This window comes from Cupressus sempervirens, chromosome 8, assembly GCF_028749045.1.
Source record: "Cupressus sempervirens isolate cs-2001-9-10 chromosome 8, ASM2874904v1, whole genome shotgun sequence".
Taxonomy (NCBI): domain Eukaryota; kingdom Viridiplantae; phylum Streptophyta; class Pinopsida; order Cupressales; family Cupressaceae; genus Cupressus; species Cupressus sempervirens.
This window is the reverse complement of record NC_143125.1, coordinates 452,555,630-452,572,729: the sequence shown is the minus strand read 5'-3', so window position 1 is coordinate 452,572,729 and position 17,100 is coordinate 452,555,630. Positions and strand designations below refer to the sequence as shown.

Sequence of the window (17,100 nt, the reverse complement as noted above, 5' to 3'; positions counted from 1 at the left end):
TCCTATGATGCCTTGTTAGCCATTGTCTCAGAGTAACACAACCCAACTCTATTTCATTTTCTTTGAGACAGGTTCTAGCTATGCCAAAATATCAAACATCTGGCTTAATTGAACATAAGTTTCTTGCACAGATATGTGCCTCAGGAAGGCTCTGTAAGGGATATCTATGCCCAGCACCATCAGGCTCAGCCAAGCTCTTATGACTATATGGTTGTTTCTATATTGATCTATGACTCTTGATGCCAAACTGCAGCAATATGTTATTCTTCGGAGCCTCCATTTTCTGATTCAACCATGATTCGTATCAACCACTATTTTAAGGCATGTTATCATGTGAAAAGGAAGTCATGTTAGATCCATGAAGATCTACTCAGCCTTTACAAGGCAGGTGTAGGAAACAGCATCATAATTTTGATGTGCCTGGATCTCTGTCAGCCTGAATTTGCCATGGTGGGTGTCATTTGGAAGTCACTATATCACACTCCTCTTTTAATGGGTATGCACTGCTGTAACTATCGAACGATGTCCTCAACATTTGCCACTTATTTAATATGTCCATAATCCCAGATATCATCTCTAAAGTCCTCAACTATTACTGCCACGTGTTAATATATTTTGGAAAGACGAAGCTCTAATATCTACAATGATTCTGAAGACACGACTCAGGTGTGTGCAAAATCAGATTGAACTTCAATGGACGGTAATATTATTTCCCATGATAATATTGGCACTTAACTGCAGACACCAATACCACTTCACAGGCAGGGGAAAATAATTGGTCTTTAGGATCTTCCTTTAAGCGGTAAAGCTTTTCTCAAAGGAACTCGGCTCTGATACCATGTGAATGTAAACAAAACTTCTTATCAGACTGGTATAGTATTAGCAATTTTCAGATTGGAGAAGACTAATTTTTTATTTTAATTTACAGATAATGATCAGACTTATTCTAGAGTGGATTTGAATTACAATGACAATGAAGACTATAAGTTCAAATCTGAATATTTGATTTGCCTTCTATTCTGAATTTGCCAATCTGTATTTTAGAATGCAATTTGATTGCAGATCTGTAAGTGCCGAACTTCCAAGAAGAGAATATTAATTGATTTCTATATCTCTCTTGGACTCAGCTGGGTATAAATATTGCCTCCAATAGATATATAATGAAAAGATGTGTCATGAGTGGACATGTCTCATGTCCACTGATGACAAGACTTTTCAATTAAACAAATAGTTAGTGTTAATCATAATCATATTTGTTTATACATAGCCAAATATTGCTCTTAGCACATTGCCAATCTGCTAGTGCATTAAGCTAGTGCATTAATGGATCATTACTCGATCCACAAGGAGGTTTAACATACGATCATTGCTTGATCTGTATATATAAACTCAAAAGATCATATTTCAATCCAAGTCAGAGAGAGAATAATTATAATCAGAATCTGCCAATACTGATTGTAGCATACTTGATAGAGTTCCGATATGGATATAAGGGCGACAGATTTGTCTTTTGTAAGGATTACACTTGTTCAGCATAGCAATTGTGTATGTATGTATGTATATCAGTTTACATAGTGAACTGATATACATGCATGCATGCACACGTGTGTAAACAGTACAATCTATCATTCTGATATCTGACTGAAGCTACTATGTTTCAACAATTTGAATATTATGTGTTGGGATCATATGAAGCAAGAAAGAATTTTGATCCAAGCGAACACATGGAAAAGGCTTATGGAAATAGAAGTTCAATCATGTTCAACATTTAAAACACTATTGAGCAAACGCAACTAATAATGTTGAAGTGGAAATATAATTACAGAGAGTATATTTTCAGCAAGATGGTTCCAACTTTGCCTATAAAACTTGAAGATGTTGCTCAGAGTGAGAAAGAGTTTGTGAAAGCGAAGCTAACTGTGGGAATAGCTTATGAGTGTGGGTCAGGAAACTAGGCTAAACTACATGGTTCTTGATCTACACACACCTGCTAGTCATAGAATATTTAATCTCCAGTCATATGTGTCAATGCTTTTCTGTCAGGTTTTGAATTCTTAAGAGTTTTATACGTACAGCAATTAATAACAGAGACTATGCTGTTTTGAAATTGGATTATAAAGGACAACGAACATGTTTAGCACAGTCACCACGACTAACAAACAGATGGCTATGTGTGCAGATTTTGGTCGTGTATTTGAAATTCGGCCTGTTTTCAGGGTTGAATTTTTTTTTACCCACAGACATCTATGAAAATTTACAAGTCTTGATCTTGAGATGAAGATCAAACAACATTATTTTGAGGAGGCGTACAGATTTTCAAAGACGCTGGAATTGAAATTGACCCACTTGGTGATCTCAACTCAGAAACGAAGAGAAAAATTGAGACAATTAGTTAGAGAGAAGTATGACACAACTTCTATATTCTTCATCGGTGACCAATGACTATAAGACTGTGCAGTCCATTGTTCTTCCATTTGTCGTTGCTGAAAAAGCCAATCAATTAAAGATGTCTACAGTACAAGAGGACCGGTAAAATATCATGAGTAAGGAATTTTAGTTCTAGAAAACACCGATGATTATACACAGTGAAATATATTTGAAGACAATAAAAGATTGCGATGATGATGGAATCAAATACACATCCTCATCTTTACCGTGATCCTCCAAACTCAAAAGAGACGATGAAGACTTCACAAGATTGAAATTCTAAAAATTAGAGTTAACAAATACAATGCGTGGATCATCCTGGAAGTGCTATGCACCCACAAGGGGATAGAGTTGCAATCATAGATGAAAATCAAAGGAATAGTGATGAGCGACCACCAGCGGATGTGGTCTCCCCAAAAAACCGTGTGAGTTCCAATTGTTATTCGTGCCCAGATTTAGACACATCGGCCAGCGTTCTAAGAATTACTCCGTAGAAGATGGTATCATGATGTTGATTGCCGGGAGAGATAAACGAAGGTTTTGAAGATCAATATTTGTTATCGCAGTCACATTATTGAGAAGTCACAATAATTGATAGCGTTTAGTCTCCCGCAAGATACACTGACATCTCTGTAGGCCGATACTGGGAGAGTCATCTGAAGGAGGTCGTATTTGAAGGCACGAGACAGATGGAGACAAATCCGTCTGGAGTATGTATATGCAGAACAAACAAGAGTGTAAATCACACATGCCCGATGATAAAAAGGCAAAGGAAATAACCGGCAACATTGTTCTGATACAAATGACCAAATGATGTTCCATGTTCCTGCAGGTCTGGAGAATGTGCGCTGGATTCTTATGGAGAGAACGCACACGGAAGATGGAGAATATGTGGGATGAAAATTTTTTTTTTGGCATATTCAAAGAGAGTTTTATAATTGCTAATAAAACTATACAACCGATAGGTTGTTGTTATTATAATTATTATCATTAGTAAAGCAAAGTTTTGTTAGAATTTTTATATTGTAGCAAATGATTAGTTTCTTGTTATAGGAGGCGTGATGTTATGAAGAAACACCCTGTCTTTTGTAAAATTAGAAATAGGGGTGTAAAAAACAAATCATCTTCATATACAATTTCCAAAAACTTTACATATTCATAGCATTATGCACTCTTGATATATCCAAAAACCTTACATATTCATAGCATTATGCACTCTTGATGTATTATATATTTTTATAGGCGAAGAATGAATTTTTGAACAAAGCTCTTGGATTTGGATCATTGAGTACGATTTTTCTATGCTATTTTAGAATCTAATTGTATTGGATGGATCATCTGTAAGAAGTGTCTTCATTGCAATTTTAATTCCGGCATAACCAGTAAGCGTATTTATTTACTTATATTAATATTCGGATAAGTGGATTGGATCATTATTGCATTTTAAACTTGATAAACATGGATATTGTGAAATATTTAATTGTTTCCGTATTTATGTCTAGTTTGTCTGCCAACGACAGCAGTTAAAATGCATTCTAGACTAGTTTACAATTGTGTTCATATAATTGATTTGTCGTGTCTAGATTATTAATGTGTTTATAGTTTAAGTACATTGAACTTTATAAAGTTGTATGTTTCAACTTATCATAATGACTCTGTTTGCCCATTTTAATTAAGCACTGGTCTTTATATTACTCTTGATTTATAATCCATATGTTGGCAATTGTTTCATATCTTTCTTTTGAAGAATTAATATATTCATTTGTTGCACTAATCTATACTTATTCTGATTTTAAAAACACTCATATATTCATTTATTATTCTCAGTTCATAATTTGCAAGTTTAAAGTTTTCTATAATTCTTGCCATTTGGGAAACTTTCGGTGTGTTCGCATTTTAACCATTTTGCTATAAGCATCTTGGGCTTAAGTGTTTTGTTCATAATTAGATACACCTGCCTTGGCTTTGCAGAGCCAAAAGTGCAAGGAACTCGGACTACACTGTAATGATCCCATCTTTTGGCCTTCACGTTCTCCAAAGTCTAAGTGGAGGATAAGAAAAAATTAAATTAATTTCTTATAAAGTCATTAAATAAATTAAAATTAAAAGGTGGCTTTATATTTAATTAATTTAATTAATTATTGTATTACAAAGGAGATGCGTCTAGAGTGTGTATTAATTATTGGAAAGGTGGAAGCCTCTAGAAGCACAATTAATTATTGCAAGAGAGGAGTTTCTAGAGAGTGCATTAATTATTGGAAGGGGGAAGCTTCTAGCACTTGCAATTAATTAATGTTTTAGTTCTTTCTAGAAGGGTGAAGGAATAGGATAAATAGGGGTGAGAGTCTCATTGTTTAGCATGGGATTATTGTATCGAATGATTATGACTTGCATTTGATAACAGCTTGGATGTGTGAATCACACTCTTTTTTGGCAATAGGGGACGTTCATTCTCTGTTGTAACATTCTAGACGTCATTCCCTTAGGGTTTGGCCTTTGGAATACATCTCTTTGTACTTGATTGCAGCATTTTTAAAATTAATATAATTTCAGCAGTTGGTTCAGCTTTTGGGCATTCCTGGGTGTCCATTACAGTGGTATCAGAGCTTGCTTACAAAGTGTTTCACGAAGTTATAACCAGTAGGTGCCCATTACAGAATTAATTGTGCTTCTAGAGGCTTCCACCTTTCCAATAATTAATACACACTCTAGACGCATCTCCTTTGTAATACAATAATTAATTAAATTAATTAAATATAAAGCCACCTTTTAATTTTAATTTATTTAATGACTTTATAAGAAATTAATTTAATTTTTTCTTATCCTCCACTTAGACTTCGGAGAACGTGAAGGCCAAAAGATGGGATCATTACAAATCCGCCCTCCTTGAAATTGCTTGTCCTCAAGCAATTAAGTAACATAATGGACTCCAACCTCCACCTGGATCCCAATATGTGATATCCATATGGAAGTTAAACCAACTGCAAACCCACATCATCAGGACCAACCCCTGTAGCCTAGCATTCAAAACTTGTGTTGATGAAGTCAGAATGTCACCATAAGGCAACTCCATAGAAGATCTATGAAACGTCTTCTTCCTTTTATCCATCCACATAATATATTTTGGATTGGAATGCATATTATCACCATCATGCATTGAAAAAGATGTAGTTGTAGGTGAACCATATGTACTCATGCTAACTGTATCAACAATAGGTGTTGCCGCATCGAAATATATGGACATAGGAACAACATTAACTGCTGCAACAGAAAACTGAACTGAATTTGTAGTTGATGAAAACTCATAATCATTAACATGTGTGGCTTCATTAGAAAATTCATCAACCACTGCATTTATACCATTAAACTCCTCATTGGATGCTTCAACTGACATAGAAGTGGCTGCTGATATGATAGTATCCTCGCATTCTCCTAATTCCACTATTGCTACGTCATCATCCCCTGACAAGGCTTCATATGTGGTCTCCTAACTTTGCACGCATGTCTCTACTGACTCTGCCGAAATGCCCACATCACCAACATCATAGCTGGCTGGCTCTATACGTGTCTCGATCCCACCTGAGAAATCGACTACCTTCTGCTCTGAAGCAACGTACAAATCATGAATGTTGATGCCCATCTGTCTAGCCATAAGCTGCAACATCATATCCATTCGCCTATTCTGCTCCTGTTGCATACGTTGCCTCTTCTCTAATGTACTCAATAACTGTCTGAACATTACATCTTGATCTGGACTAATATACATCTTTATTCGGCTATCAATATGATCTCCACAGGATGGCAGGACTTATAGCTCTGATACCACTGTAATGGGCACCCCTGGATGTCCCAAAAAAACTAAACCAAATTGCTGAAAGGAATTATGTCAAACAGTTTGCATTCAACTTCTTATTTTTCTGTTTAATGTTTTAAACCCCTTATAACTCTGGAAATCAAACGTTTATTTGTTTATTATGTTTCGTGCATGGAATTGGTATCATACAACATAAACAAGAAAGAAACTACAATAGTATGCAAAGTGGAAATGAACTGCTGCTAATAAAATGTTATTTTCAGAATTCATAAAACCAAATACATGGCAGATTTATCAACTCACTAATTATTTCAGCAGTATTGACATAATACTCCAGCCCATGCTTTCGAACTTGCTGCTACAATACTTTGTCCTTCAATCAGTCCACTACCTTCATAATACCATTCCCTCAAAGCGGCATAAGCATCGGACAAGTAGTGAAGAAGATATGAGCAAAATACCAAATCTGCCTGTAGCCGGAAATGCAATTAAACTGCCTGAAAATGAAGCCAATAAAAAAGAATTCCAAAGGCCAAACCCCAAGGGAATGACGTCTAGAATGTTACAAGAGAGGATAGACGTCCTCAAATGCCAAGAACGGAGCTGCAACTCACACACCAATTTCTTCTCATATTCAACCTGCCTAATGAAGCCACAAATGCTTCTTTTTATTCTATTTCCAAGGGTCCGCTCAACTCATATGGGCAATGTGGGATAAAAGATGTGTAATATATAAAACATATATTAAAATACCCCTTATGTCTCCCTTGGGTACACATCACCATAAAATAAATATTAAAGTAACACTTTTAATATTTTACAATTAAATTAGACGTTACTTTAATAAAACTTCAGGCATTAAAATGTATCAGCAATCGGACTCCGAATAATGTGATTGATAGCTCATCGGAAAGCTCTCACCGAGGAGTATTGAATTCAATCACCAAAATTGACCTGCACTGTGTCCTGCCGACTTACTAAAAATAGTAAATATGCTTGAAACTGAGTAAATCAACTTCGTTTTGGCCCAAACTGGAAATGACTAGGCCAAAACACTCCAGGATCCCATTAAACCCTTCGTTAGCCCTCGGGACCATGTAGAACAAGGCTAACGCACACACACTTGGTCAACTGCTAAAAGATGGGATCATTACAAATCCGCCCTCCTTGAAATTGCTTGTTCTCAAGCAATTAAGTAACATAATGAACTCCAACCTCCACCTGGATTCCAATTGAAGTAATGTGTGATACCCATATAGACATTAAACAAATTGCAAATGAACATCATTAGGACCAACCACATGTCCTGCAAGTTAGTTCCCAAAACTTGTGCTGATGAAGTATAAGTCTGGATGTCACTAGAAGGTGGCTCCATAGAAGATCTATGAAACCTCTTCCTCCCAACTGCTGCAACATAAAACTGAATCTTTGTAGATAGTGAAAACTGAGCCCAACTCCACTCAGGTGAATGATCAACATCAGCCTCAAACATCAGATTGTCATAAGACAATGTTGCATCCATGTTGAACATAGTACTATCCCAAGAGTGAACATTAACACTTTGTTGATCGATAGTATAATATGACTCTGTCACTATATTGCTCACCTCATTAGCAATAACAAGTGTACTATCATCAGAGCACACATCTACAACCGAATGCTTATTACCAAACTCCTCATTGGATGGTTCAACTGACATAGAAGTGGTTGTTGATATGACAGTTCCCTTGCATTCTCCTAATTCCACTATTGCTACATCATCATCCCCTGACAAGGCTTCATATGTGGTCTCCTGACTTTGCACGCATGTCTCTATAGACTCTGTCGAAATACCCACATCACCAACATCATAACTGGCTGGCTCTATACGTGTCTCGATCCCACCTGAGGAATCAACTACCTTCTGCTCTGGAGCAGCATAGAAATCATCAATGTTGATGCCCATCTGTCTAGCCATAAGCTGCAACATCATATCCATTTGCCTATTCTGCTCCTGTTGCATACGTTGCCCCTTCTCTAATGTACCCAATAACTGTCTGAACAGTACCTCCCCCTAATCTGGACCAGCATTCCCGCCTCCGCCTAATCCTGTATTCCTGTCATCTCGATCACCCATATTGTTGTCCTGATCAAAGAATATCTCCTCCGTGTCTGTATGGTTGGATTCAATGTCCACCTGCACGGATGTACTAGATTGTTTGCTTTGCAAGTCTGAAATCCTATTTTGTCTTGCTCTGATATCACGGAAATTATAAGACCCCTGTCGCATGCTCAAACATAAATGCTTAGCCTGTGTGTTTTACTTATTTCTGATTTTAGTGTTTTGACATTTCGTCAAACACTTTTTCCCTCTAATACCACTGTAATGGACACCCAGGAATGCCCAAAAGCTGAACCAACTGCTGAAATTATATTAATTCTAAAAATGCTGCAATCAAGTACAAAGAGATGTATTCCAAAGGCCAAACCCTAAGGGAATGACGTCTAGAATGTTACAACAGAGAATGAACGTCCCCTATTGCCAAAAAAGAGTGTGATTCACACATCCGAGCTGTTATCAAATGCAAGTCATAATCATTCGATACAATAATCCCCTGCTAAACAATGAGACTCTCACCCCTATTTATCCTATTCCTTCACCCTTCTAGAAAGAACTAAAATATTAATTAATTGCAAGTGCTAGAAGCTTCCCCCTTCCAATAATTAATGCACTCTCTAGAAACTCCTCTCTTGCAATAATTAATTGTGCTTCTAGAGGCTTCCACCTTTCCAATAATTAATACACACTCTAGACGCATCTCCTTTGTAATACAATAATTAATTAAATTAATTAAATATAAAGCCACCTTTTAATTTTAATTTATTTAATGACTTTATAAGAAATTAATTTAATTTTTTCTTATCCTCCACTTAGACTTTGGAGAACGTGAATGCCAAAAGATGGGATCATTACATACACTGTTCAATTTCGTTAAGTTGTCTATAACCGGTTGGATATCCTAGCATCGAGTTGGCAAGACTTGTAGGATTCCAATTTGCAGTTTTGGGAACCAACACTACAATGTTTTCTTTGTGTTATAATCGAACTTGTATGTTGGGACCATATGCGTAAATGTGTGCTTAAAAGAGAATAAATTTTCCTAATGAATTGAGGGTCTCTTTTCATTTTCTATAGTTGTTGGCACAAACCTTGTAGTTTTCAACTTGTTTACAATTTTATATAGATAAGTTGGACAAATTTATGCTCATGTCTTGACTATTTGCAAATTAACCTGGTGGTTTTTGGAATCATTTATTTTCTTCTCTAATATGGTATAGTCAAGAAAAATCATATTAAAAAATTATACTTAAATCACATTTCATTCTTGTGAAAAATAAAAAATAAAAATAAAAATATCTTATTCAAGTGGTATTCCAATTCTAGAATTACAGAATTGAATGAAAAAAAATACTTCTCACTAATCTTCCAAGTTAAACAAATGGTTCCAACCATATTCAAAAACTATTTTCCAGATTTAAAGCTTCCTGATTTTGCAAATTCCAGCATTTGCAAATTCCAGCACCATGTAATTCAACGAAACGAATGGGCCCTAAATGATTTGTATACAGATGACAACATCATATCTTATCAGTATTGATGCTGTTTTATATATATTGGACAAGCTAAATGCAGGATGGTCCATGCGCAAGTTTCTTTTCCATTGAGTTCCTTTTGAATTACAAAAATTTCTATGAAGGATATTTAGATAACACAATATGGGGAACAATCAATTGATTCTTGTTGCCTCTTATACTCTCATAATTTTTAATCTATTCACAAAGAGTAAATAAAATAAAAATCATTGGACAAAGAGATATGCTTTGTTCCTTTCATTAGAGAATTTTATAGTGACCTAGATTGTGCTTAATTGTTAACACTTTCCTAGTGTGTATTGAGAAACTCTTGCATGTGAAACATGCTTGTTTCTTTACTATGTCAAATGCCTTCCTCTTTGAGAAGCAGTGTACGTGTTTTTGTAATAGAAAATGAAAAGATTATTTAGAAGTTACATTTATATGAATGGATGATGTGGAAGTTTTAAATGTTTGTGGCAGATAATGATATTGGTGTAGCGGAAGTAGCTGGAATTCGTATGGTTTCAACAGACGATAAGGGATGGGAAATTCAGGCTGAGAATATTGTTTTACCTGGTGATTTAGTGCTTCGTGAAGAACCATATGTTGCGGTATAGTGATCTCATCTGTTTTAGATTTAACAAGCTTGTCTATTTTGATTGGACAATCTGCAATTGAGGTTTCTTTTGGATTTCTACATAGAATTCAATCCTTTAATTCAAGAGGATTTGTGGCAATTCTACATAGAGATTTAGCATGGGTGAACAACAAAGTGAACACATCAACTTTCCAGTAATGAAATACATTATGAAATATCTCACGAGTGATTGGTCCTGCAACATAAAATTAAATAGGTATTGTTTGACAATCCCATGAGAGTGTAGAAGTGATACATAACCCAATAAGATGCACTTAGGGATGTATTCTTTTATCATATTGCTTCATATATGTAGGGGTAATTTTCCCAGTTGCAAATTTCTAGATGACTTTTAAACAGTATGTGCCAAACCAAGTTCTGTCATTTTGACAGTTCCAGATTTGGAAATGAAAATTTACGTAAAAAGCTCAAATATTATTTTTAACAATTCCACATAAAAAAATAAACTATATCTCATGGTAAAGATATTGAAACTCTTAACTAATTGAAACTAACAATCTAAAGAGTCAAAACTTATATTTGAGCACTTCCAAATTTTGAAGCCAAAGAATCTCTCTGTATTGTTCCAATGTTGACACAAATAATTATGTAATTCCTCAAGCTAAAATATATCTACAGGGTAATTAAGATCTACCAATTAGTATTTTTGCCAAGTGGAAAACTCAAAAAGTAGATATTAAATAATTTTTTAAGTGACTTCAGAATTTAAAGTCACTGAGCAAATAGTGATAATGGTACAGGAACCAAATTTAATATTATAAAGGATGTTGTGATGGAAGAAAGGTATGGACTATTGATTATTTTCTTTAGGAGAGTTTTTCAAAATTTGTGTTCTTGCAATGGAAACCTCAGGATGTCATTTTTGGCAACCCATGATCTGCCCGAGGTGGAGGAAGAATCATCTAGATTCTTCATTTGGTTAAATGTCACGTCCCCTCCTTTTGGTCCCATTCTTAGGCTGGTCATATGCGTAGCTTGTGACGAACATTGCCTTGATGAGGACCTATTTCTAACTTTTAAACCTACTTGGGCCACTCATTCAAATTTGTATTCGAGCCAACTTGCTCCTTTGTGGAGGTGTGGACCTTGTACATATTTGACTTTGTGGAAGCATTTGTAATCATCATCAATCATTTCATGATCTTTGCTACATGCAATTATAGTTTAGAGTTGAGTATCTTGTTTGCAGTTTCAGAGGTGAAAGAGCCTCCCTAGTGTGCCAGTTTGCCCAAATTTGTGAAGGCTTTAATTGAAGACACGTTTGTAACTGTTTTGGTAAATGATATATTAGTGAGAATTGGATTATAATAGATAATTTCTGAAGCTCTTGATTGAAGATAATACTTCAGGAGCTACTGATGTGCCTGCCTGATTTAAATAATGAATCCACTGTTAGTTGTTGATTCAGCCACTGTGGGTGTTAGTGGTGATTTTATATATCCTGGAAACAAATTTATCATTATGTTTTCCACATTAACACCTCACCTTTGTGAGAACCTCTATGAACATCGATTCCCAATTATTTGGAAGAGCCTCACTAGAGAGATTTGAATTTGGATAAAACAATGTTGTTACAAGTTACAACACTTCCATTACAAACATCCTCTTGCTTAGTCTATTTTATTCCAATTTTTTCCACATTAATCTCCTCAATATCTAGGAAGGTTCTTAGGGTTCCCTCACATTGTTTGAGTACCTTGTTGACCAACACATAAGAAGATTTAAAAACATCTTATTCTTGCCTTGTAATATCTGTCATGAGCCCAAATTTAAGGATATATGAATATTTGAATAACATATTATACAATGATAATAATTAAGAATAATAATGAATAAATAATAATAAATATTATAATTACATTATGAAACCAAAGAAGATTATAATATATTCACATTTGAATATATATGATATTAATAACTAATGATAATTATAATAAATTGATTAAGAGACTAATCAATATAATATATATTAATAATACAAGAACTAATATAAACAATAATAGAATAACATATATTTGAATATGTGATTATAGACATACAATGTTATATAACGTATTTAATACTTATATCTTATAAAAATATATATATCAAATACTCTTTATGTAACTCTTATATAATGACTAACACCTTTATACATATATGCGATTAAAAACAAGTCAATCAAAATCAAATCACAAAACATACGGCTCGTCGGTTCATCCACCTCTCCAAATTCGATTCCGCCTACTTAAGATGATAAGGACATGGATCGAATGGGGAGGAGACAGAGTAAGTAAAGACATCGAGTTCACATCAGTACGTGGAGCAAGGAAGTGCCGGAATATACCAAAGACGACACAATAGATCGCACCCGGGGTAAGATTGTAGACAGAATAGACCATCACGGGAGAAGATATCAAACCTGCTAAGGCATTGAACAGGGTCAGTGACAAATTACGAAGGACGTAGGCATTCTATTCGTAGTCGAGACGTACACAGACATTGGATAGAAGGGAAAAGATATAGATTCTCTTAAGTGTTGATATACCATTAATATACATTGGGAGAGTAATATGAGGCATCAAAACCATAACTGCCACCCTCTCAGTGCCGAACCATGTACTAACCCCGCGTTGATATTGGTCTTCCCGCTCAACGAAGGGATTCATTATTACTATTCCAATCCTGTCGATAGAGGGGAGATATAAAAGCAATATTAATAAGAAGAATATTAGGTTGTGATTGATTTATCAATAGAGCAAGGACATAAATTAATAAGGGGGGAATATAAGAGGAAATATAATTAGAAAGAATCTAACTTCAAACTTCCTTCATCTTCTATAAGGTTATCATTCACACAAAGTCCTCATATATATATATATATATATATATATAAAACTCAAGAAATTAGATATTCTTGGTAATAAATATCATTTCAAGTATAGAACAGATACTTAGAGACATTCATAAGACCTTTGATTAGAAACTAAGAGTGATCTGAGGGACCTTGGAAAAGGGGACATTACAATATCTAACAACATAAAAGGCTGGAAAATAGCATCTCTCATTAATTGACATAATCATGATAGTCTTCATGGGTGCAATAACAACTTCATTGTGTTCTTACCTGATTGTGACCAAGAAATGTTGAAATATGCTATGTATTAAATGATGTAATCCCAAGTGTAGCGTAAGATTAATCAATATGATTCTTGCAAATGCTTTTAGCATGGCAACCCTCCTAGATAAAGATAAATTTTATTAATGTCCAACCAGTGACCACAAACGAATCAATCAGACTGAAGAGCCAAACAAGAGAACAACCAATTGCTAAAACACCGAAGTGACCAAAAAACAAAGAGTAATAGAAAGAGGTAAAGAGAAACCAAGACCCCAAGAAACACTAGGGGGGGAGACCAGCTGAGTCACCAAACAAAACTAGGGCATGAGGACACAAAGAATGCCCTTGAAACCAAAGCATACATCTTAATAGTGATAGTCGGGTGGTGTCAATGCCGCCTCTTGAGGTGACCCAGATGAGGGTCTCGTGGACTTGGAATGAGAAGGCGAAGCTAAATGCCTTTTGGTGTGACACGTCATCCCAAGAAATAATGAGGTAATGAGGTGATTGGACATAGGGTGCAAGGGGCATTGAAAAAAGAGATGACATAATCAAGGTTAGAGTTTCCCCAATTTAGATGGTCCAACCATGCATCTAGATTCAATACAACGGAGTTCACAATCTCTAAAGCATACAACACAATGAACAAGTTAAACTGATATTCTCATTGACATAGAACCAAGGAATTACATCAAATTGGCTTGCAAACATGCAATCTTGCATTCGAGGCATTCAGACCAGATTAATAATAGAAATCATTTCCTTCTACTACTAGTCAACTACTATACGCCTTCCCCCTAACAAAGAATAACTATGACACTTCTATACAAGATCACAAGTCACAATTTGGCCAAACCAATCACAAATTCGAAAGATGAAGAAAACATATTGCAATTTGTAGGTCAGGACCCAAATCTATAAGAACTCCTCTAGATAAGGTTGATATGCTGTGTGGGAAGAACAAATAGGACCAGACCAATCTTAAGATATCTTCATTAGGAACGAACCAATCGGAATGCGAATCCATATATAGATGTATCGCGATGTCTAGAACATGTCATATGGATCACATAGAATAATGAGTCAACTGGAACGATCGCAACGCAAAAATACAAAAACTGGCAAACAAGAACAGGAACAAAAAAGAAACAGTTTTGGTTGATGCAAGATTTCCAGTTGCCCAAGGATGCTCCTACATTAGCCACCTTAGATGAATAGAAGATATCCATAAGAGGAACTTATGAACATCTGACAGGATGACCTTAGGTGACTAGAACATTTTGATAAGAGAAACTTATGAACACCAACAGGATCCACGACATAATTCTCATGTTCACTCTTAATCCAAATATCCTCTGTCTGCAACAGTCACATTCTGCAAATGACTACTACCTTTGTTGTATCTAGACTTAACAAACCTTGTAGTATACCCCTCCTCATCAGGTAACACTATGCTACTGCTTCCACCATGTTTGCTTTAACTACCAAACTCATGCAATTTGCATTTTTTCCTTTGGTTCTCGATTGAGTAGTCATCACTTTCTGCTTCTACTGCTGCAACACAACACAATTGTCATCAGTCTTCCACAACCTCTTTGGCTTAGATCCAATCACCAGATCCTTCTTTTACTTGTACAACCTCATGTGCATCCTAAACCACCTGCTGCACATCAGTCACCTTTTGATCTACAATAGTGTGATCCTCCAAGGTACAAGTTTTCATTATACTCAAGTTCTTTGCACTTCTTCTTCCTTCAAAGGAATCAAAGTGAACTTTTTCCCATCTTTCATGATAGTAACTACTTCCTTTCGCAATTATGAATAACAGTTCTATTTCCAAGGTCTTCTGAACAAAACATTATAAGCTCTCATATTAACTGCATCACATAATACCTCATTCTTGTAAGGTCCAATATTGAAATCAACCCAACATTGCTCTTTTACTGTCATTGTAAGATCATCTTAAAACCAACCTATCCCACAAGGACAAGGGTGTTTAAGTCTCCTTAATCTAAGCTTCTTTATTCATTACCTCTGATACAAGGTTATTAGTACTACCACTTTTTATAATAACCTTACAACATTTACCTCTTGACTTGCAAATAGTCCTAAAACAATTCCTCCTTTGCATAGGATCAACTTCTTTCTTACTCAACAAGGTTCTTCTAAACATCAACGTCCATCGCTTACTCCTCATGTGCTATAAGGTTCTGATTGCTCATTCTTTTGCTAGAACCCTCTGAACATTGGTAAGCTGTATAACCAACATTCCCACATTTGAAACAAGTACCTTTGAATTCTGTACTGCCACTACCTCTCCTCAGAATATTTTGATCAGGTTCTTCAATTAATTGCTTTTCCTTTCTCTTGTCAGCAACTTGCTTGTCCCTTTCTCTACGGTTGTTTTGTTTCCTCTTCAACATATCTCATGCCAATAGGGTAATACTGATAAGCATCCTTAATGCATTGATTCTCAACATGCTTGATTCATCTTGGATGTTAAGTTTCAAGCCATTAATGTACCTAGCCACCTTCTCTGTAGATGACTCTTGGTGTCTAGATTTGATGGTAATCTTGTAGAATTCATTTGTATTCTCTTTTACACTTGAATCTTTAGGCTCTTTAGTTTCTTGAACAATTCAAATACATAATCCTCCAATATGAACTTGGCCTTAAGACTAGAAACCATAACCCTCTATCTAGTAATCTTAGGTTTACCATTATCTTCCCTATCCTTTTGGAATCCTTTCCACCATAAGGATGTTTACCGTATGGATTAATTAAGCAACGCACACAGGAAATAGACACGGACATCGAACAACAAATAGCAGAACTCTTATTATTATTCGCATATACCAACAGTACATTATTCTTCCATGATAAGATATCTCAGATGATAATAATGCTTCCCGAAGGGGTTATAAATACTTTCTGAAGAACTTTTCCAAAGGTATCGGTCGGCTAGGTACATTATACCCGCTACAAACTGTTTTACTCGTTGGCTACATAACAAGACTTCTACCGAAGGGACCCGTCGGCCGATGCACAATTTCTACTGACGACATCATCCCCCCCAAAAAGAAAAGTCGTCTCCTAACGACTAGCAAAATTAGGAGACAACCCACAATCAAGAAGAAAAAAAAATACTAGAGAGAAGAAGGAGGGTTCCTAGAAGAGTGCTGTTGACGACGCAACTCATACACCTGGTCAATCCGGATGCGCAAATCTGTCTGAATCTGTGAATTAACTTCTACGGCCTCCTTCAGTAGAAGTGCAACATCCATAGCCTGTCTCTTGGCCAACTGTAACTCATGCTCTGCTGCATCTTTATCTCGGATAGCTGCGTCCTTCTCCTGTACCACTGCTGCCATATCCTTCAATAGTTTTGCTCGCTCTGCTGCCCATGCTGCTTGCTTGTCGGCCAAATTAGTGGCTAACTTTTCTCTTGCCTTTGTTTCAACTGCTAGAGACCTCTGAGTTGCAACA

The 17,100-nt window shown here is 35.7% G+C and overlaps 1 protein-coding gene across 4 annotated transcripts in view; it reads left to right on the top strand.

The window, feature by feature from the left end:
• Positions 1–17,100, top strand: part of TPR9 (Tetratricopeptide repeat (TPR)-like superfamily protein) — a 213,803-nt gene that overhangs the window by 104,278 nt on the left and 92,425 nt on the right. For all 4 annotated transcript variants that reach the window (XM_089798058.1, XM_089798057.1, XM_089798060.1 and 1 more), the window contains one exon: positions 10,337–10,467. In XM_089798058.1, the coding sequence (XP_089654184.1) occupies positions 10,337–10,467 (131 nt within the window). The remainder of the gene's footprint in view (positions 1–10,336; positions 10,468–17,100) is intronic.